A 23,223-nucleotide genomic window follows, 5' to 3' on the forward strand; every position below is an offset into this window, starting at 1 on the left:
CCCTCTTTCAACTACAACAAGTAGGGATCTTTATACTGCTTCTCTTTAACTTCAACGACTAACGAGGAAAGGGCTCTATTCTGAACAACCACACCGCCATCCTAGGAGTCCAAAAGTTGAACCCCAAGACTGGCCAAACGGTGAACTTCCTTGGTCATAATTTTCTTATTTGCATCAACATGAGCTAAAATTCCCATGGAACGCCGACTGAGAGCATCGGCTACAACATTCGCCTTCCCTGGATGATAGAGAATATCTATATCATAGTCCTTAAGCAATTCGAGCCATCTTCTCTACCTAAGATTCAACTCTCTTTGCTTGAAAATATACTGCAGGCTTTTGTGATCAGTGAAAATATCCCACATGCACTCCATACAAGTAGTGACGCCATATCTTAAGTGCAAAAACCACAGCTGCCAATTCTAGATCATGAGTCGGATAAATCTTTTCATGAGCCTTAAGTTGTCTAGATGCATAAGCCACAACTTTACTATGCTGCATTAAGAAATATCCGAGACCAATTCCCGAAGCATCACAATAAACCACGAACCATTCGGTTCTTTCTAGAAGCGTCAACACGGGAGCAAAAGTCAATCTCTTCTTCAACACTTCGAAACTCTGTTCACATGCATCTGACCATTGGAATTTGACTTTTCTTCTGGGTCAACTTCAATAACAGAGCTTAGATAGAGGAAAATCCTTCAACAAAATGACTTAATAACCTGCCAGACCCAAGAAACTTCTGATATCTGAGGCTGAGGTGGGTCTGGGCCAGTTCTTGACAGCGTCAATTTTCAGAAAGTCCACTTGAACCCCTTCACCTGAAATCACATGGCCTAAGTGTAACACCTCAGACCTTTAACTTAAGCTTTGACCATGATTCCAGACTTAGAAAAACAGATAAAGAATGTGGGAATTGGAAATTTCGCTTCAGCTGTCAGATGGGGATTTACGCCTCAGAATATGGATTGTATTTCAATATACGGCCCGTATTTCAAGTCGTAAAGTGATACCCAAAATCACTGTACATTCTGGAATTTGACTTGTGGAATTTTATATTGTTAAATACAGATCGCATTTTGAAATACGGCCCGTAAACTGTGATCCTATTTAAGAAGGAAACATAAGCAGTGATTCTGTTTGAAATAAGTTAAATTACGGTCCAGGTTTACGGACCGTAATTCAGTATACAGATCGTATTTTGGTCCGAATTTCCCAACCTGCACCAGAACTTATAAATACCAGCCTTCAGTTATTTTATTTCGCTTTTCATAATTCCAAGCCCTAGAAATGAAGTGTTCTTCTCCAAACAAACCACAACAGCAAGGTAAGTCATTTCAAGCTCTTCCAAATCAATTCTATCATATATGCTCTTAATCTAATCATGAAACCATGTTCTTAACATAGGGTTTTCAAGAAAACCCAATTAAAGAGCATAAAGAGCAAAACCTTGAAACTCTTTTCCAAGACCAGATTATTATTCAAGTTTGTGAGCGATTCCAGGTATGTTAAGCATACTATCTACATGAGGAACATTGTTTAATCATTCTCATACCTCAATAATCATAAATCCAGTAATCCAGCAAGTTCATGATTTTGCCCTAGTTCTTGATTTTCATAACTTAGGGTTAGAGCTCAATTTTCTGATTATGTTCATACTTGTTTATGTATGCTATGGACTTAACCTAAAAGACTTGTAATTCAATCTACGAGTCTTAGAATGCAGTCTAAGTCATCAGTCATGATAAAGAGTCAATAGTCAGTTTTACACCTATTGATTCATGTTTGATTGGGCCCGAGGCCATAGTTATGATTCATATGCATATGTAATTATTTTGGGCCTGAGGCCATAGCTTTGAGATCTCATTATTTATTGGGCCCGAGGCCATAGTTACATGATATTTTCACAGGTGGTTTCTATACAGATCAACTTATGATATGAGTATTCATTTTCATTATACTTTATTGTTCATGTATCCTTATCATTGCTTCAGTTACTTATCATACTTGTACAATTCAAATGTACTAATGTCTTTATGCATAGGCCTACACTTCACGATATAGAGTCTGACTTTCAGGAGGATACAGCAGCCGCTTAGCTTCCACCACTTTGAGCACATAAGCTAGTTGGTGAGCCCCTCTCATCCAGGGCTTCCCGTTTATTTCCAGCTTTCGAGTATTAGTTAGTTCATTAGTATTTGAGGCATGTCAGGGTCTTGTCCTGACCTAGATATTCTTACAGTATTTTGATCATAGAGGTTTCATAGACTCGGTCTTTAGCCAGTTATGTTTGTTTTGCTTCACAATATTTATTTCCGCATCCTCTATTATATTTGAGTTAGAATATTCACTGGGTTTATTTTATATCTTGCATGCTTTCATGATACAACTGTTAGACTCAGCAGCCATGGGTTTGCTCGGTCATAGACAGTCAGGCACCGAGTGTCGTGTCACGCCCAGGCTATGGTTCGGGGCGTAACAAAGCATGGTATGAGAGCAGCCAGGTTGGTTCAGTGCTGTAGGGAGTCTATGAAACCGTGTCCAGTGGGGTCTCCTTTATATGTATGATACTCGCATGCATATAAACAGCTGACCACCAGGACATATTAAGGAAGTCTCACTTCTTTGTATTCTAGATTGTGCAACTAGAGCTATAACTTCAGGATGTCTTCCTAATTCTTGTGTTTGCGTAATTTCAGACGATTATGGATCCAAAGAGAAATACTACTAACAGTTTAAGGGCAGCTTCCAACGCTGCTCATCGTGAGGCTATCCGAGCTAATTCTGATCAGACGCCTTCGCTAGAGACTACTCCTACTGCTCCAACTCCGATGGATATTCTGGCTCCTCAGACTGGAACAACTAATGTGGATGTTGGGAGTGCTATTGCAATGCTTACACAGTTAGTAGTTGCTCAAGCCCAGCGTCAGGGAGCGGGGTCTAACTCTGGAAATCATGGAGAATCCTCCAGGCTAAAGAGTTCGTGAGAATGAAGCTCCCAGTCTTCTCGATGACAAAGAAGGAAGAGGACCCTCAAGATTTCATTGATGGTCTTCAGAAGATTTATAGAATGATGACTGTGACGGAGACAGAAGCAGCTACATTTGGAGCTCACCAGCTGCAAGGAGTAGTCAATGCCTAGTACAAGCTTAGGAATTATCCCAAGGTAATGATGCTTCTGATGCCACATGGGATGAGTTCATAGAGGCATATTTGGACCATTTTATGCCTATTGAGGTCCGAGAAGCCAGAGCTGAGCAGTTCTTGAAACCCAAACAGAATGGGAGGACTGTTCAGGATTACTACTTGGAGTTTATGAGTCTGGAAAAATATGCTACTAAGCTTGTTCCTAACATGAAGGCCAGAGTAAAGAGGTTTGTCACGGGTCTTGATTCTCACTTATATGATGGGGCAAATATTGCAGCCTAAAATGGTGGTGTGACTATCGCCAAGATATTGGCATTTGTGCAAGGAAATGAAACAAGGCTCAAGGAGGAGGAAGTTGTGCACAAAAACAAAGACAAAGAGTTTAACAAGAGGGCTAAGTCAACTGGGCAATTCAGCGGGAATAGTGGAAAGAAAAGAAAATTCTTCAATAACAGGTCATCCGGACCTATTCCTTCATCAGCCAGTGCTCCAGCTCCTAAGTTCGGAGAGGAGAAAAGAGGAATCTTTCGAGTGTCAGGCTCACAATCTAAAGGAAGTTCGAGCAGTCACAGCTTCCACCCAGTTTGTAATACTTGTGGGAAGAGACATTCAGGGACATGCCGTTCAGGCATGGATGATTGCTTTGGATGTGGCCAGTCAGGTCACTTTTTGGGAGATTGTCCATTTGCTAAGTAGGGTCAGGTAGGACCATAGCTCAGTCCACCAATTCGGTTGCAAACAAAAACACTCAGGCTCAGTCAGGTAGAGCCACAGCGAGATCAGGGAATGCAAGTGGAGGTCCAAACCACCTGTATGCTTTAGGTGCTCGATAGGATGCTGAGGGTCGTACCGATGTTGTCACAGGTAGTATCACCGTTTTCAGTTACGATGTTTTTGCACTTATGGATCCAGGATCCACCCTTTCTTATGTAACCTCTTTTATTGCTAAAAAGTTTGGAGTCAAACTAGAACCATTGTCCAAACCTTTTGAAGTGTCTAACAATGTTGGTGAGGCAATGCTAGCCAGATATGTGTATAGGGGTTGTCCAGTGAGAGTGTACCATAAGTTGACAATAGCAGACCTTCACGAGTTAGAAATGGTAGACTTTGATGTGATCATGGGGATGGATTGGCTATATTCTTGTTATGCATCAGTTTGTTGTCGGACCAAAGCAGTCAAATTTAAATTCCCAAATGAGCCAGCCTTAGTTTGGTCCAGTGATTCAGTAGCACCCAGAGGTCAGTTTATCTCTTATTTGAAAGCCCGAAAAATTATTTCTAAGGGCTATATCTACCATTTAGTCTAAGTTAGGGATGCAGATACCCAGACCCCGACCCTTCAATCAGTTCCAGTAGTCAGTGACTTTTCAGAAGTCTTTCCAGGGGACCTTCCAGGGATCCCTCCTAATAGGGAAATAGAGTTTGGAATTGATCTACTCCCTGGAACTAAGCCTATCTCTATTCCGCCATATAGAATGGCTCCAGTAGAACTCAAAGAACTTAAGGCTCAGTTGAAAGACCTCCTAGATGAGGGATTCATCCGCCCCAGTATTCCCCAATGGGGCGCACCAGTTCTATTCGTGCGAAAGAAAGATGGTTCCATGCATACGTGTATAGACTATCGCCAGCTCAATAAAGTCACTATCAAGAAAAGATATCCCCTTTCTAGAATAGATGACTTATTTGACCAACTTCAGAGTGTCCAGTTTTATTCTAAGATAGACCTCAGATCTTGTTACCATCAACTTAAGGTCAAGGAAAAAGATATTCCTAAGACAGCTTTCCGGACCAGATATGGGCACTATGAGTTTTGTGTCATGTCATTCGGGTTAACGAATGCGCCAGCAGCCTTCACGGATCTTATGAATAGAGTGTTTAAGCCGTATCTCGATCTCTTCATGATTGTCTTCATCGATGATATTTTAGTATACTCCCACAGCGAGTCAGATTATGTTCAGCACCTCAGAGTAGTATTGCAGACACTTAAGGACCGTGAGTTATTCGCATAATTTTCCAAGTGTGAATTTTGGCTCAAGTCCATGGCATTCTTAGACCATGTTATTTTCGGAGAGGGTATTCGAGGTTATAACACTAAGATTGAGGTTGTCAAGAGTTGGTCCAAACCTATCTCTGTTTCAGATATTCGTAGTTTCTTGGGTCTGGATGGTTACTACAGGCGTTTCGTAGAGGGATTTTCCTCCATCTCAGCTCCGTTGACTAGATTGACTCAGAAGAAGTCTAAGTTTCGGTGGTCAGATGCTTGTGAGCGCAGTTTCGAGGAGTTGAAAACAAGGTTGACTTCAGCTCTGGTTTTGACCTTGCGGAAGGGGCCGAGGGGTTCGTAGTTTATTATGATGCTTCGAGAGTGGGTCTCGGATGTGTCTTAATGCAGTATGGTAAGGTTATATCTTATGCATCTCGTCAGCTCAAGGTTCACGAGAAGAATTATCCGACTCATGACCTAGAGTTGGCAGCTGTAGTTTTTGCACTTAAGATATGGCGTCATTATTTGTATGGAGTGCATGTTGATATTTTCACAGATCATAAAAGCCTGCAGTATATTTTCAAGCAAGGAGATTTGAATCTTAGGCAGAGAAGATGGCTCGAATTGCTTAAGGACTATGACGTGGATATCTCTATCATCTACGGAAGGCGAATGTTGTAGCCGATGCTCTCAATCAGCATTCCATGGGAAGTTTAGCTCATGTTGATTCAGATAAGAAAATTATGACCAAGGAAGACCACCGTTCGGCCAGTCTTAGGGTTCGACTATTGGACTCCGAGGATAGCAGCATAGTTGTTCAGAATGGAGCCCTTTCCTCCTTAGTCGTTGAAGTTAAAGAGAAGTAGTATAAAGATCCCTACTTGTTACAGCTGAAACAGGAGATTCACAAGCATAAGACGACGGCTTTCGAACAAGGGGGAGATGACGGAACCTTAAGATATCGAGGCAGATTATGTGTTCTAGATGTAGATGGGCTCAGAGAGCGAATTATGTCTGAAGCTCACCACTCCAGGTATTTCATTCACCCAGGTTCCACAAAGATGTATCACGATCTTAAGGAGATTTATTGGTGGAATGACATGAAGAATAATGTAGAAGATTTTGTGGCTAAGTGTCCAAATTGTCAGCAAGTGAAAGCCGAACACCAGAGGCCTGGTGGCTTGGCTCAGAATATTGATATTCCCATTTGAAAGTGGGAGATGATAAATATGGATTTCGTAGCAGGTTTACCTCGTTCAGCTAGGAGGCATGATTCAATTTGGGTGATTGTGGACAGACTTACGAAGTCAGCGCACTTCTTACCAGTTAAGACCACGGATGCAGCGGAGGACTATGCCAAGTTGTATCTTCGCGAAATTGTCAGACTTCATGGGACTCCAGTGTCCATTATTTCAGATCATGGTGCTCAGTTCATAGCAAAATTTTGGACATCCTTTCAGAAAGGATTGGGTTCAAAAGTTAACCTCAGTACAAGTTTTCACCCTCAGACAAATGGCCTGGCAGAGCGTACCATTCAGACCCTTGAGGATATGTTGAGGGCATGTGTCCTTGATTTCAAAGGTAATTGGGATGATCATCTACCTCTTATTGAATTTTCTTACAATAACAATTACCATGCTAGTATTAGGATGGCACCGTTTGAAGCTCTTTATGGGCAGAGGTGTAGATCACCGATTGGATGGTTCGAAGTTGGTGAAGCAGAGTTGTTGGGACCAGATTTGGTCTATCAGGCTATGGAAAAGGTCAAGTTAATTCAAGAGCGTTTGAAGACGGCTCAGAGTCGCCAGAAGTCTTACACAGATGTGAGACAGAGAGATTTAGAGTTTGAAGTTAATTATTGGGTATTTCTTAAAGTCTCGCCTATGAAGGGTGTCATGAGGTTTGGTAAGAAGGGAAACTTAGTCCCCGATAAATTGGACCATACAGAATTCGGTGAAAAGTTGGTCTAGTAGCTTATGAGTTTGAATTGCCACAAGACTTGGTCGCCGTACACCCAGTATTTCATGTGTCCATGTTGAGAAAGTGTGTGGGAGACCCCTCGTTGGTTATCCCGATTGATGGCATACCAGTCAATGATAGTTTGACTTACGAGGAAGTCCCAGTGAAAATCCTTGATCGTCAGGTTTGAAAGTTGAGAACTAAAGAGGTAGCTTCAGTAAAGGTTTTGTGGAGAAGTAAGAAAGTTGATGAGGCTACATGGGAAGTCGAAGAAGACATAAAGTCCAGATATCCCTATCTCTTTGAAAAATCAGCAGAAACCGATGAAGTTATTGGACTTCCCCTCTCAGATCCTTCCTTCTATAGTTTCCACATTATCAGTATTCAGCCAGTTAGATAGTCGGTTCAATAGTTACTCAGTTCAACAGATAATTCAGTCCAGACTTTTTCAGTTCAGTTTTCATGTGCTCATGTCATTTAGTGTGCACATGTCTCAGCAATCCCTTCTAATCAAAATCCATCATTCGAGGATGAATGATCCCAAGAGGGAAATATTGTAACACCTCAAACCTTTAACTTAAGCTTTGACCATGATTCCAGACTTAGAAAACCAGATAAAGAATGTGGGAATTGAAAATTTCTTTTCAGCTGTCAGATGGGGATTTACGCCACAGAATACGAACCGTACTTCATTATACAGCCCGTATTTCAAGTCGTCAAGTGATACCCAAAATCACTGTGCATTCTGGAATTTGGCTTGTGGAATTTTAAATTGTTAAATACGGACTGTATTTTGAAATACGGCCCGTAAACTGTGATTGTATTTAAGAAGGAAACATAAGCAGTGATTCTGTTTTAAATATGTTAAATTACGATTCAAATTTAGGGACCGTAATTCAGTATACGGACCGTATTTTGGTCCGTATTTCCCAACCCGCACCAGAACCTATAAATACCAACCTTCAATTATTTTATGTCGTTTTTCACAATTCCAAGCCCTAGAAATGAAGTGTTCTTCTCCCAACAAACCACAACAGCAAGGTAAGTCATTCCAAGCTCTTTCAAATCAATTCTATCATATATGCTCTTAATCTAATCATGAAACCATGTTCTTAACATAGGGTTTTCAAGAAAACACAATTAAAGAGCATAAAGAGCAAAACCTTGGAACTCTTTTCCAAGACTAGATTATTATTCAGGTTTGGGAGCAATTCCAAGTATGTTAAGCATAATACATGAGTAACATTGTTTATTCATCCTCATACCTCAATAATCATAAATCCCAGTAATCCAGCAAGTTCTTGATTTTCATAACTTAGGGTTAGAGCTCAGTTTTCTGATGATGTTCATACTTGTTTATGCATGCTATGGACCCTAGCTTAATCTAAAAGACTTGTAATTCAATCTACGAGTCTCAGAATGCAGTCTAAGTCATCAGTCATGATAAAGAGTCAATAGTCAGTTTTACACCTGTTGCTTCATATTTGATTGGGCCGGAGGCCATAGTTATGATTCATATGCATATGTAATTATTTTGGGCCTGAGGCCATAGCTTTGAGATCTCATTATTTATTGGGCCCGAGGCCATAGTCATATGATATTTGCACAGGTGATTTCTAGATAGATCAACTCATGATATGAGTATTCAGTTTCATTATACTTTATTGTTCATGTATCCCTTATCATTGCTTCCGTTGCTTATCATACTTGTACAATTCAAATGTACTAACGTCCTTATGCATGGGCCTGCACTTCACAGTATAGAGTCTGACTTTCAGGAGGATACTGATACGCTAAAATTTTGTCCGTAAGTTATGTTGTTGTAGTATAGTGGTAAGTATTCCCGCCTGTCACGCGGGTGACCCGGGTTCGATCCCAGGCAACGGCGCCAAATTTTGATTCGCTCAAATTACACCTATTAATGGTATAACGCGGACGTTGTCAAATATGGTAACCCAACAAGGTTGGGGTCGAATCCCACAGGGAATATGGTGTGAAAAGGTTACTAAAATCGTAGGATGCTAAGCTTAGGTCTAATGTTTTAATCCGATTATTTTAGTAATAGTTGATTTTTCTATAACTAATTGCTATCTATTGCTTTGGTGGAAATTTATGGTAAACGAAACTAAGGTTGTGTCCCCGTTAGATAGAGTGTATGATCATGGGTATTGATCTCGATATACTTCTAATGGATCATTATATGAATGCACTTAATCTCTATATGAATCTCTACTATTTCCCAATAAATAAATATTATGTCTTTCTATGATTTTTCCAAATATAAGAAAGTAACTATGAAGAACGATTAATCATGCCAAGTAAATTCTTCTTATTCCTAAGTGAATTTATTAAACAAAGCTTAGAGCTTTGAGTCCTTGTTAGTTATTCTTACCAACCCTAATTATTTTCCCAAATAAATCAAGTTTGTGGCTTTAATCAATGTTTGCAACCATTAATTATGAATGAAGAATGAAGAATAACTAAACCCTAATAATTCATTATGTGTATATCAATCACAACCCAATCACACAACACTCATCATTGGGTTCACAACCCTAGTAAGGGAAATTAGCTACTCATAGAGGAAGAAGAACAATAAGAAATAAGGGGGATCATAATGCTTACAATTGATTGCTTGGACTTGAGAAATTACTTTCAATTGTTTGTAATCTCCAAAAGATTACAAAACTATGAGTAACTAATGCTAAGGAAAATAAAAACTGAGTTCTGTAGTAATGTTTTTACAAGAAACCTAAAATCAAGTATTTATAAGAGTCAAAGCCGTGCAAAATTGGATTGACAAAATTGCCCTCGACGGAACAATGTACGGACCGTACATTTTATACGGCCTGTAGAATCAGTGACAGTATTCCGTAAAATCTCTCCAGTTGTCAGATGCACGATCCACTTTTACGGACCATAAATATTATACGGTCCGTATAACTTGCCCGTAAATCCTCTTCTCTTTAAGACTCTTCTGGAATCAACATACGGTGAGTTTTACGGACTGTAAATATTATACGGTCTGTACTTTTGCCTGGACTTCCACTTCATGTCTGAACCCTTTCTATTAAGCATCTACGATGGATTTTACGGACCGTGAATATTCTACGGTCCGTATGTTCCTCTGTATAGATCAGGCTTCAGTTAGTTTTATTTTCTTTGCACAACATTTTACTCCATTTTCATGACTTGCTCCCGAAATACGTTAAACATCTGCAACATGTCACAAACACATCAAAAATAACAAAACTTGCTTAAAAACAAGTAAAACTTATAGCCAAAAAGTATCGAATGTGCCATAATTTCACGGCACATCAGATACAACAGCCGCTTAGCTTCCAGTACTTTGAGCATATCAACTAGTTGGTGAGCCCCTCTCATCCAGGCTTCTCGTCTATTGCCAGCTTTCGAGTACTAGTTAGTTCATTAGTATTTGAGGCATGTCAGGGTCTTGTCCTGAACTAGTTATTCTTACAGTATTTTAATCATAGACACAGTCTTTAGTCAGTTATGTTGGTTTTGCCTCACAACATTTATTTTCGCATCCTCTATTATATTTGAGTTATTCTCTTGGTTCATTTTATCTTGCATGCTTTCATGATACAACTGTTAGACTCAGCAGCCATGGGTTCGCTCGGTCATAGACAGTCAGGCACCGAGTGCCGTGTCACGCCCAGGCCACGGTTCGGGGCGTGACACTAATAATGCCACTGACTTTAGCCAAAACTCACACTTTGAGAATTTTGCATAAAGCTCACGATCCTTGAGTATCTGCAGCACTATTCTGAGACATTCTGCATAATCAGCCTCACTACGAAAATACACCAATATGTCATCAATAAACACAATGACGAACAAATCGAGACAAGGCTTGAAGACTCTATTCATAAGATCCATGAAAGTTGTTGGTGCATTCGTCAACCCAAACGACGAGACAAGAAACTCAAAATGGCTATAGCAGGTTCTGAAAGCAGTTTTCGAAATATCAACTTCCTTAACCTTTAACTGATGGTAGCCTGATCTAAGGTCAATCTTGGAATAACACTGAGCAACCTGAAGTTGATCAAAGAAGTCATTGATCATAGGAAGAGGATACTTGTTCTTAATGGTGACCTTGTTCAACTGGCGGTAGTCTATACATATACGCAAGGATCTATCCTTCTTTCGGACGAACAAGACCGGTGCTCCCCAAGGTGAGACACTTGGCCTTATAAATCCCTTATCAAGAAGATCCTTCAACCGAACTTTTAACTCTGCGGGGGCCATTCTATATGGCGGAATAGATATCGGCTTAGTGTCGGGAAGTAGGTCAATCCCAAAGTCAATTTCCCTATCGAGAGGGACTCCGGGTAGGTCATCTGGAAAGACTTCTGGAAACTCTCTGACAACTGATACTGACTGAAGAGTCAGATACTGGGCATCTGCATCCCTAACTCTGACTAAGTGGTAAATATACCCCTTGGAAATCATCTTTCTAGCTCTAAGGTAGGAAATAAATCTAGCCCTGGGTGCTACTGAATTACCCTTCTATTCTATAAGTTCATCGGAAAATCAAAGGTTACTGTTTTGGTTCTACAACCCACTAAGGCATAACAGGACTCTAACCAATCCATATCCATGATTACATCAAAGTCTACAATCTCTAATTCTATTAAGTCTGCTATGGTGTTGCGGTGGTAGATTAACACTGGACAACCCCTATAGATACGTCTAGCTATAACTGATTCCCCAACTGGCGTGGATACCTCGAACGGTTCATGCATTTGTTCAGGTTCTATCCCAAATTTCTTAGCAATGTAAGGGGTTACATAAGATAGAGTGGATCTTGGGTCCATAAGAGCAAATACATCGAAGGTGAAGACTGTTAGCATATCTGTGACAACATCTCCATAAGCCTCTATATCCTGATGACCTGATAGTGCATACAGACGATTCTGACCACCGCCCGTATTGCCGTACTTTGCTGCCTCGCACCCCTGCTGGGCTTGGGAATTTTGGGGAGCCGCTGAATTGGTAGACTGAGCTACATTTCCCCCAATATTTGTCTTGCGGATGGGCAATCCTTCAGATAATGGCCCTGCTAACCGCACCCGAAGCAACCACCCGTACCCAAACAGCATACTTCTAGGTGTCTTCTCTCACACTTGCTGCAAGTAGGATATGTGGCTACTCTAAAATTTTGGTTTTTCTGGCTAAACTTAGACCTCTGAGATGGGACACTGACTGTAGATGTAGTAAGTCCTGAAGACCTATTCCTGAAGAACTGGTGATTTTGACCTCCCTGAGTTCCTCCCTGACTGAAATTTCCTGTAGACTTAGCCTCTTGCGGAATTCCCTATCCTTCTGTTTCTGCAGGGCTGCTTCTTCCTTCAGCCAAGTCTCGTTACCTTGCATAAATGCCAGTATCTTGGAAATAGTCATCTTGTCATTCTGAGCTGCTGTGTTGGCATCCCTGTGCAATTCGGGTTTAAGCCCAAGTACAAACCGTCTAACCGTGGCCCTCATGTCAGAACTATGTGAGGGGCATGTCTGGACAATGACACGAACTTGAGATAATAATCCTGAACCGTTATGTCATTCTGCCTTAGATTCTCAAACTCAATAGCCTTGGCTTCCTTAACCTTAATTGGCATGAAGTGCTTAATGAAAGTGTCTGCAAATTCATCCCAAGTAGCAGAAAATGCATCCTCCCATCAGGACTGTTCCCATGTCTCATACCAAAAATGAGCCACATCTTGCAACTGGAAATCTCTAAGCTCCGCTGCCTCTGTATCATTAGCATGCATCACTCGAAACACCTTCTGGAGTCCATCAATGAAATTCTGCGGGTCTTCATCCTTCTTTGACCTTGTGAACACCGGCGACTTCATTCGCATAAACTCCTGAGTCCTAGAACTATTCGACCTACTACTAGCACCTGAGCTAGGGGTCGTTTCCTATCGCTGGGCCTGATTTGCCAAAATTTGAGTGAGCAGCTGAATAACTCCTCTAACATCCGCGTCCGAAGCATTGGGAGGCGTAGCTGTGGTGGCTGTCTGGGCTTGGGTGCCCCCTTCTGTTGCTGCATCAACGGTAGTCCTCTGGCTAGTAACCATATTTCTATTGTTATACTTTCTTTTCGGACCCATTTCTGAAATACGTAATTAGCACGACATAGAAGAATTCCTAAAAGCATTGCTCTATCTGCATGAACTAAAGTATGAAATAAGTGAAACAAATCCTGAATGTCTTGGTGGTCAACTGTTTATATGTATGGGGCCCTTACACATATTACACATATAAAAGTGACCCCACTGGACACGGCTTCATAGACTCCCTAAGACACTTGAACCTAGGCTTTGATACCAAGCTTTATCACGCCCCAAACCTAGGCCTGGACGTTACACGGCACTCGGTGCCTGACTGCATGTGACCGAGCGAACCAACTAGCTGGCTGAATCAACATGTGATACCAAAACATAACTGATTTATAAAATAAAACTAACACATGCTGATTAACTGGAAGTCTGACTGAAATATCATAATGCGGAAATACGTAGACAAATCTGAAAATATCTTAAAGTAGCCAACATGGCTAAACCAAAACAACTAAACAACTGAGTATAACTGCCAACAAGGCTAACATAACAAATATCTGACTGTCTGGACTATGTCTATTAAGCCTTTAAGAATACTGAATAATATAGCTATCTAAAAACTGAAATAACTGGATAGCTGACAACGCCCCGAAGGAATCTGGGGCTCACCAATAGCTGATACGTGCACTCCTAAATAGCTGAGTAGTCAACCTGTTATGCAGGCCCCCAAACAATAAAAAGGGATATCAGCACATTTGAATTGTACTGGTATGTAAAGCAACTGGAGCAATAAAGTACTGAAACTGAAACTGATAACTAAAAACTGTAAACTGTGATTGCAAAGGAAGTAAAGATATGAATACTCCCTGCTCTATATCTGAATCATCTACTTTATAAGTGTTTGTATATGTGGGGCCTCAGCCCAATAATAAATGCACATTATGGCCTCGGCCTAGTAGTGCGTCAGTCAATGGCCTCGGCCAAGTATACGTATATATAAGACTGTGCCCTTGGGAAAAATCACATATGTTCAATTATGGTTAATTAATAAAGACTGAGACCATAACAACAATGAACAATACTGAACTAAAATAGACATGCTGGACTGAACTGAAAACATTGACTGTTTCTGAGCATACTAAATTTCTAGACTGAAACTCATGTGGTAACAATACATAAGTCTATAAAGATTACGTGTTGAGTTCATGATATTCAAATTGACAACCATGAACGAATTCTGTAACTGCAACCCTAGAAGGTAGCAGTTCTACAACATATCATGAAACTAGGGCTAAACTGTATTCTGAGTCAAACTACTGACAAGTATGAAGAATGAGGCGTAGGGAGAGTCATGAACATTCCTGAACGTAGATAGTTAGCCTCACATACCTGTATACGCTCCAAGTCTTATAACTACTGGTCTGAAATTGCGCAGAACCCCAAAAGCTTAAGTCTTGAACCCTTAAATGGGTTTTCTTGAAAACCCTAGGTTAAGAACATTGAATTCATGGGATAATTAGAATTGACTTACCTTGGTGTTCTTGGTGACGGAGGAGAGGAACAGGTCGTTCTAGGGTCGAGGGACTTGTAAAAATAAAAATTGGAACTGAAACTCGGTATTTATAGGTTCTGGTGCGGGTTGGGAAATATAGACCAGAATACGGTTCGTATTCTAACTTACGCTTCATATCATGGACCGTAATTAATCATGTTCCAAAAACAGGAGCACTGCCTTAATCCTCTCCTCAAATACAATCTAAATTACGGTCCGTAAACCAAAATACGTTCTGTTTTTAACAATATAAACTCCCCAAGCCAAATTCCAGAATGCACAGTGATTAGATGCCAAAATACGATTTGAAATACGGGTCGTATACTAAAATATGTTATGTATTCTGGGGCGTGAATCCCCATCTAACAACTGAAGAGAAATTTCCAATTCCCACATTCTTTATCTGGTTTTCTAAGTCTAGAATCATGGTCAAAGCTTAAGTTAAAGTTCTGAGGTATTACATACAAGTGATACATTGGTAGTATACGTTGTATATTGGAGTCTTGACACTTAGTAAATTCGGAAGAAAACTGAGTAGTATATTAGTAGTATATTACGTGTATCACCGTATTGACACTTAAAGAGAATTATAAAGAGAGTGAGTTTGGGCCTATTGCTTGGGCCCATTATTTGTGACATGAATATCCGAGCTGTTGCCATTGTTTTGGGTTTTTACTTCGTGGTATTAGGGACTGTTTTGAGTCGTTATTATATGGGCTTGGCCCAGGTTTGATGTAATTCATTTTTTGGGCATTGTAAATATTACCATTATAGTTTAAATGTTGTACTTAATTCAATTTGTGAGCATATACTAATGTCATGTATGTCCTTTACCTCTATGTTCGTCCAAAACCCGTTGGTGGGCCCCAATGAGGCCCACTGACGTGACTAGATCGAGTCAACCCAACTTGGAGTGAAATGAAGCATACATTGGAATTGAGACAAACCCAATTGCATAAACATTTTTTTTTGGGCTTGGTCGGCCCAAATTCTCTATCTCCCTTAATTACGTACTTTAAATTATTATTTGCGCAATTATTATGTCGATTGGAACCCTTATTAGATTGTCTTATTTTAAAGTCGCCAAAAGGAATTTATTAGAAAAGTCGAGACTAATTTTTGGGGCATTGATGCAAACTCGGGACTGAGGTGAAATACAGGACCAAAACTGCCAATTTTTTTATGAAATTTGGAACTGATTTGAACATTTATGAAACCTATGAACTTATGACATATGGGCTGATTTGGACCAGTATTCAAACTTGTGGATTAATTGTGATTATTTAGACTTAGACTAAAAAATAAAATTTGGCTAAAACTTAGCAAAAGATAGAATAAAAATGGACTATATATGTAGAATACTATATGGACTATAATAGTATGCCTAAATTATTTTCTTAAAAACTATTTTTCTATACTTAAAAATATTTTTAAAAACTATTTTTTGGGTGCGTAGAGTCCTACTTAGGCTAAGAGCCTTCGGGTTTAGCCTAAGTGTTCTAGTCCGACACCCATTGTAACACCCCGTACCTTTAACTTAAACTTTGATCATGATCCTAGACTTAGAAAATCAGATAAAGAATGTGAGAGTTAGAATTTCTCTGTTCAGTTGTAAGATGGCAGTTTACGCCCATGAACAGTGACCGTATTTCAGTTTACGCCATGAACAGTGATCGTAAACTGCAACCAAGAATTTCTGAACATTCTGGAATTTGGCATTTTGGTGTCACATGGTTAAATACGGACCGTATTTCGATTTACATCCCGTATTTCAAAATTTATTTGGAATTTGGGAAAACTTCCTTGATGAAAGTTGTAGAGCTTTGAAATACCTTTCCAACGGTATATTATAGGGGTCAAACGTACATCTGTGCAAAGAGTTATGGCCATTTTACTGAAGAGACGCAGTGCAGTCCGTATTGCAAAATACGGCCAGCACTGTGCTGGACGTAAACTGCAATTTCACAGGACAGTATATATTCGTCCATACCAGTTCAAGTCATTATTTTTCATTCCCTCAAACCCTAGAACGACCTCCTACTCTCCTCCATCATCAAGAACACCAAGGTAAGCCCACTCTAATTATTCCAACTCAATTCTAATACATATCCTTGTAATCTAAACAAGAAATCATTCTTCCTAATCTAGGGTTTTTTTTCAAGAAAACCCATCTCAAGATTCAAGAATCAAGATTTAGGAAATCTTCTCCAAAATCCAAGTCTTTAATTCAAGTTTTGGAGCAATTAAGGTATGTAGAACTTCCATCCACATGTGGGAATCTCTACGTTCTTCCCCGTGCTCCGTTTCTTGATATTCATGAAGGTCAAATCCTAGGGAATTAAACCCAACATATTGGTAGCCCGTATTTATGTATTTATATACATGAATTTTGTATCTATATTCGTTGTTGTATTCCTAATCTTCCATTACGGTTATTAGGAACCCTAGCTTAATCCATGAATCATGAATTCTTCCTCATGTGTTCTCATTATGTTTATATGAAACTTTATGATTTTATATAGCAAGTTACAAGCATGTTTTCAAGTCAATTATATACATAATTATGAACTATTGTTATTACTCATGAATCAAGAACATGTTTGCAAGACTTTGACAACTTATTTCATGAAACCATGTTTACAAGTTATTTCATGAAACCATGTTTACAAGCTATTTCATGGAACCATGTTACAATTTATTTCGTGAAATCATGATTACAAGTTATTACAAGTTATTTCACGAAAATCATGGGCTTCTTAGCCAACTATATCAAGTTCATGTTTTTGGGAATTGCTTAGTTAACCAAGAAGGCTCAGATAGCCTGAAACTACGTTGCCATCGTAGGATAAGGGTTGTCAGCAAGGAGGCAACACCTTCATTATGCAGTTTGGATCCTTACATGCTTATTATTACTTAAATCTCATACCCCTGGCAAGGTGTGAGTGTTCTGCTGGTAGGACGCAAGTACCAGAATCATGTTGTCGGTTATACTATAGCGTTCCCCACGTTACAAGAAGTTTTTACATACATGTATTTCCATGGATTTACTGTTTTCAGACTTTACTCACGTTTCATGCTCATGTTCATGTCCAGGTTTTCAGTTTCAGTTCTTATCATGTTATTCCTTGTCCCATGTTATTTCTTTCAGTTTCTTTACATACCAGTACATTCAATGTGCTGACGTCCCCTTTTATTGCCCGGGGGCCTGCATTTCACGATGCAGGTACTGATATACAGGACGACATATCTGCTCAGTAAGACAGCATTCGTATCAGCTTATTGGTGAGCCCCATCTCATTCGGGGTTTAGTCAACTTTTGTTTTATGATTAGTTATGCATCTAAGGTATGCTGGGGGCCTTGTCCCAGCAAGTATGTTTTCCAGTCAGACACATGATAGAGGTTTCATAGACTAGACAAGTCAGTTATGTTATGTCAGACATTCAGAGTCGTATAGCCATTTTTGGCTCATTCATGTTATTTCCGCACTCATGTTTAAACAAGTATTTTTATTAAGTATTATGACTTATTACGTTTTATAAAAGCTCATCATGCATTCCCGTTATATTCCGCTCATGTTATGTCTCATGATGATTCAGCAAGCCATGTGGTTCGCTCGGTCACATGCAGTAAGGCACCGAGTGTCGTGTTTCGCCCAGGCCATGGTTCGGGGCGTGACAAAGCTTGGTATCAGAGCCTAGGTTCAAGTGTCTTAGGGAGTCTATGAAACCGTGTCCAGTGGGGTCACTTTTATATGTGTGTGGCGCCCACACATATAAATAGTTGACCACCAAAACATTTAAGATTGTCTCACTTCTTTCAACTCTAGATCGTGCAATAGAGCTATGTTCTCAAAAATCACTCGGACTCGTGTATTGCTTCCCATTCTACCGAATACGCCTCATCTCAATGACTGAGAAAGATATAAATCTAATCATTATCGATATGTTGCTTTCAGATGGAGTCATCAGGAATTATTCTAACTCGTGCCATGAAGCTTAGAGCAGTAAGTAACATTCTCTTTCCATCGAATTCTAAACGTATCGAATGCGTAAGCGGCGAGAAGAAATATTCGAGACCCAAGACTTACCAAATAGTGCATGGTGTGTTTATCAGGTGATAATACCCTTTTAAAAAACAAGTTTCGACATGGCAGTACACATAGGTCATATACTTTATAGAATAAGTTTATTTGGATTATCTGACCATGGAGCTACAGTATAAGGATGATAGTTCAGATTTAAGACCCTACAAAGTAACATGTTATGAAATTAGCTGCAGCAATCATAAATTATCCATGGTAGTTTTAAGCAGGAAATAGCCTAAGAGCCAACCACCTGTAATACTAGAAAGTCTCGACCTTTTCAAGGATATATATATTTTGTCATATGATCTATATACATGAATAGGAAGGGACTGATGCGATAAGAAAACCACGAGCAGACGATATTGAATTTTTTTGTAGGGTTAGTTTTAAATTATTTAAGCTTATTCAGATCAGACCTAGAGAGTATGACGTTAGTAAGTTACTACAAGAAGCAGATATTACTATGAGATACAAGATATGACAATTCCCTCTTAGGTTATGTGATTAAGTATTTATCCCTGATATGGATAGTGTAATATAATTTTGAACTTGTATAGGGAGTTTGGGATTAGTTATTCCAATTCCTTGTTTGAGACAGATGAAATTTTCCTAAGTGTGATTCATGTCTATAGTTCAGAAAGATAGTATACAACCTCAGAATAGAGTCAGATAAGGAGGAAAAGTTAGAAATAACCTTATGCTTCACTTTAGTACTCAGAGAAGAATTAGAGAATATGATGCTAGCAAGTGGTTAACAGAAGCATAGTGAGTAAGTTTGAATAGACACGATGAATTAGAAATTTTCAGCAGAGTTAGTAGAAGTACGATTTGAGTACTTAGTCAAGTTAGCATTACTAAGTAGTTAACTGTCAGAATACACTGAAGGCGTGTTAGAACCCAAAGGGTTTAAGTTAAATTTGAGGTATAGAAATCGGTGAAAGAAGAAAACCATCTAAGCAGTAAGAGAGCAAGCTACAGAAGAAGAGCCTTTGAGGGTTATCAGAAAAGAGTTTTCCCCAAGACTGACAAAGCTAGTATGCCAGTTATGTATATTAGAAACCCGTTCATTTAAGTAATACAGTTTTCCCAATAAGTAAGACTTTCTTGAAGTAAGCCGAAGAAATGAGTCATCATTATGTTAGAGTAAATTAGCAGAACCACTAGATGACCACTCATCGCAAACTCAAGGGATCCACATGCTTTAAACGTCAGCTTTTGAACTAAGGGGGAGATCGTGTGATAAGGTGCCAATATAGATTATGTGTTTTGTAAGTTGATAGGTGTTAAGGAGATTATGTCAGAGGATCACAGTTTCATGTAGCCAAGATAAGGTGCGTAGAATGTGATTTTTGTCATGCTGTTAAGATCAAGTACTAGGTAATTATGTTATGAGATAAATTTCTAGATCGAATAGCGGATTTTAAGGGTATAATGGTTCCAATTCCAGAGTAATTCATGTACTATGTGGTACTAATGCCCAGACGTACTCTACTCGTGCCTTTCGTACCCATATCATGCCCATGTTAGAGCTTTACACTCCACGTTTAAGATACAAGAATTAAGACTTCATACGATAGTAAGTTATGCAAGGGAATGTCCTTTCATGTCTGGCACTTCTGGTGTGCTCATGTCTAAAGTTAAAAACCGCATTCAGGTTGTACATATCTATCATGCTTTTATACTCATGTTCATGTTCTGGCATCTAAGTGCTTTTCAAATCTGACGATGATCTTGACTCCTATGATTATTTTCTCCATGTTACCACATACTCGTGCCCCAATTCATTTCGCTATGCATTCCACTTATAGCGGTATCGTAACAATGATTTTGTGAGATAACAATGAAGGTGAACCAATATGGATGTCCTACCCACGATTCTACGTAACTCATGCTTATGTTCCTTCGGCTACTGTTTTAAAGCAGCTCGTAGCTTGGCACAAAGGATGCCATTTTCTTTTCCGAAGAACCTATGCCCTGTTTAAGTTCAAGGTAACTTTCTACCCATGTCTTAGATGCTCGAGGAACGAATTATTCAAGCCTATGATCCATTCTTTCATGAGCCTTATTTATAACAAGGGTGTTTACTCACGGTGATAAGAGTAAGCTATGTTGAACCATGTCCTATTCTTTCGGTATATCTAAATCCTAAAGGTAATGTTTTATCCATGCCTTACGTCTCTGAGTACCCAAGAGTTAGCCTACAATTGTACTCCACGCAAGTCACACTTACTTCCCCGGGACACTTTTCTTTTTTAAATGAGGCAAGTGTAAATACGAATCGAAAACAATAGAACCGTACATATATCATTGCATTAATATTTCATCCACTCATACCCATAATTTCTGGTTGTGATTACTATTTATACTGTGTGCTCTTCGTGAACATTGATCTCTTGTTTGGTTCCTAATTTGACATCGTCTTGGGCCTGATTAGTATGTACTTGAGGAATAATGGATTCGAGGAGTAGAAACTTTCTCCTAGGATAAGACTTGAGGTTTCGGATAATATTGTAGGTGGTACTAGTGTTTGATTATTCTGAGGAATTGCGAAAAACTTGGCAGGACCTGAGTTTAGATACTTCACTATAGGCTTGATCTGATATAACTCACTGAGGGCTTGTTAGATGTTTCGATACCTGAACTGTTATTCTTGGATATATGTTTGTCTTATATCTGATTGCGAGCATGTCTATTCTATAGTCCCTCCTATGATTCCTACTCAGTACGTGTTGTTTGTACTGATGCTACCTTGCTACACTTCTTTTCGGGGTGTAGAGTTTGAGACAGGTTCCGCTCCTACTTCTCGAGGCTGAGTTCCGAGGCCTGGTTTGCGAGTATCTAAGGTTGAGCATCTGACGAGTCGCTGCCAGGAGGCTCATTTATCGTGTCTTTATATTCCATCATTCAAACAACTTTTTTTATTTGACTTTCAGACTTGTGTATTAGACATTCTTGTAGTTGCTCTTGTACGAGTTGGACTAGTTCTTTGGGGATTGTAATGTCTTCCGCACTTATTCATTTTTAAATGATATTGAGATTTATTGTTATTTACAATGTTGTTCTGCATATCTAGTTGTATGTTAGTTAAGGAAAGGGTTCGCCTATCGAGGTGGGAAATGGTAGGTGTCCGCGCGACTTAGTAAAATTGGGTCGCGACACTAATAATGGAATCATTATAGAATAGCATTACATTTACGTTCTGCTCATAAGGATCATGCCAAAAGAAGAAAAGCTAGCCTTAACATACCTTAAGTCGCTCAAGCTATCCGACAACGAGCTTATCACAACTAGGGCGCCAATCCTATAACAAAGGAATGCATATTCAACTTAGATGGCGCTAGTATATCGCGTATATCAATGATAACTCGATTCTAAAGTGAGAGTGGCAGCATTCCCCTATTTCTTAATCATCGCCACAAAGCCCACAACCAACAATCAACACAACAAACTCATATGGTCTTCTTTAAACTCATATACACAACATTTAAAGATATACAATTGAGCAACTCGATATACGCTTGTATAAACCACTTCCTTCTTCCAAATACAACAAGTATAACAACCTCAACACATTCTCAACATTAACTATTATCCCTATAACAAGATTTTTGCTCAAAACACACTAACAATCATCAGCGGCGAACCCAGGATTTTGAGTTCGGGGGTGCTGGACCTAGGAATTTTGAGTTCGGGGGTGCTCTATTAACTATTTATATCTGTTTCCTTTATATTTTCTATACAGCTATATACTCCGTGACTGAGTTTAATGGGTGCTGGAGCACCCAAAATTTGCACATGGGTCCGCCACTGACAATCATGGCTCAAGTTTGATTACAACTCAAAGTAACATCAAGTTCATGTTTGAACCTTTCATCCAATTTCTTTCTCTGAAACCCTAGCATAACAATCACATTAACTCATAAACATGGAAATAAGATGAAATCTTACTCAAGAACTCAAGAACACTTCAATTCCAAGATTTCTTCACCTTGAAGTATCCTCCAAAGCTTCTACAAGGAGATGAAACAAGCTTCAACAACACTTTGAAAATCCCAGGCACTTGATTCTCATTTGCTCTTTGATCTTTACTTAGGGAATGATTGAATATGATGGGAAAGGGTTTCTAGAACTTATATGAACTTGGGTTTCTAGAACTTATATGAACTTGAAAATATCCATAAGATAATGCAATAAATATTCAAACTTTATGAAATTCGGCAATTCAAATGTGCTCAAAATCTCAATATCAATATTCTCAATGACAATCGAGTACCTGCATTTATGACCTCAATCGTAATTAGCGTGTACACCGGAAGGGAGGTACGAAGTCAATGACTCATGAGAGCCGAATTCAAAATCTACACACGCACATTACAATCTTATCAATGATCTCACGGGCTCAACAATCTCATATGA

General features: G+C 39.3%; 1 protein-coding gene across 1 annotated transcript; it reads left to right on the top strand.

Annotated features, from left to right (window-relative positions):
* Positions 1 to 2,989: 2,989 nt before the first annotated feature.
* Positions 2,990 to 7,628, top strand: LOC132639695 (uncharacterized). The gene is made up of 7 exons (XM_060356129.1): positions 2,990 to 3,127; positions 3,238 to 3,366; positions 3,454 to 3,808; positions 4,060 to 4,386; positions 4,531 to 4,695; positions 7,405 to 7,481; positions 7,572 to 7,628. Exons 1-7 carry the CDS (start codon positions 2,990 to 2,992, stop codon positions 7,626 to 7,628), a joined length of 1,248 nt encoding a protein of 415 aa, XP_060212112.1.
* The last annotated feature ends 15,595 nt before the right edge of the window (positions 7,629 to 23,223 follow it).

This window comes from Lycium barbarum, chromosome 5, assembly GCF_019175385.1.
Source record: "Lycium barbarum isolate Lr01 chromosome 5, ASM1917538v2, whole genome shotgun sequence".
NCBI classification, from domain to species: domain Eukaryota; kingdom Viridiplantae; phylum Streptophyta; class Magnoliopsida; order Solanales; family Solanaceae; genus Lycium; species Lycium barbarum.

What these genes read in the sequence shown, in the direction of transcription:
- LOC132639695 (XM_060356129.1), top strand. Translation starts at nt 2,990, where the DNA reads ATGAAGCTCCCAGTCTTCTCGATGACAAAGAAGGAAGAGGACCCTCAA. An exon ending in GAGCTCACCAGCTGCAAGGA is followed by an intron (nt 3,128 to 3,237) that starts GTAGTCAATGCC and finishes ATGCCTATTGAG; the next exon opens with GTCCGAGAAGCCAGAGCTGA. An exon ending in CTTTGGATGTGGCCAGTCAG is followed by an intron (nt 3,809 to 4,059) that starts GTCACTTTTTGG and finishes TTATGGATCCAG; the next exon opens with GATCCACCCTTTCTTATGTA.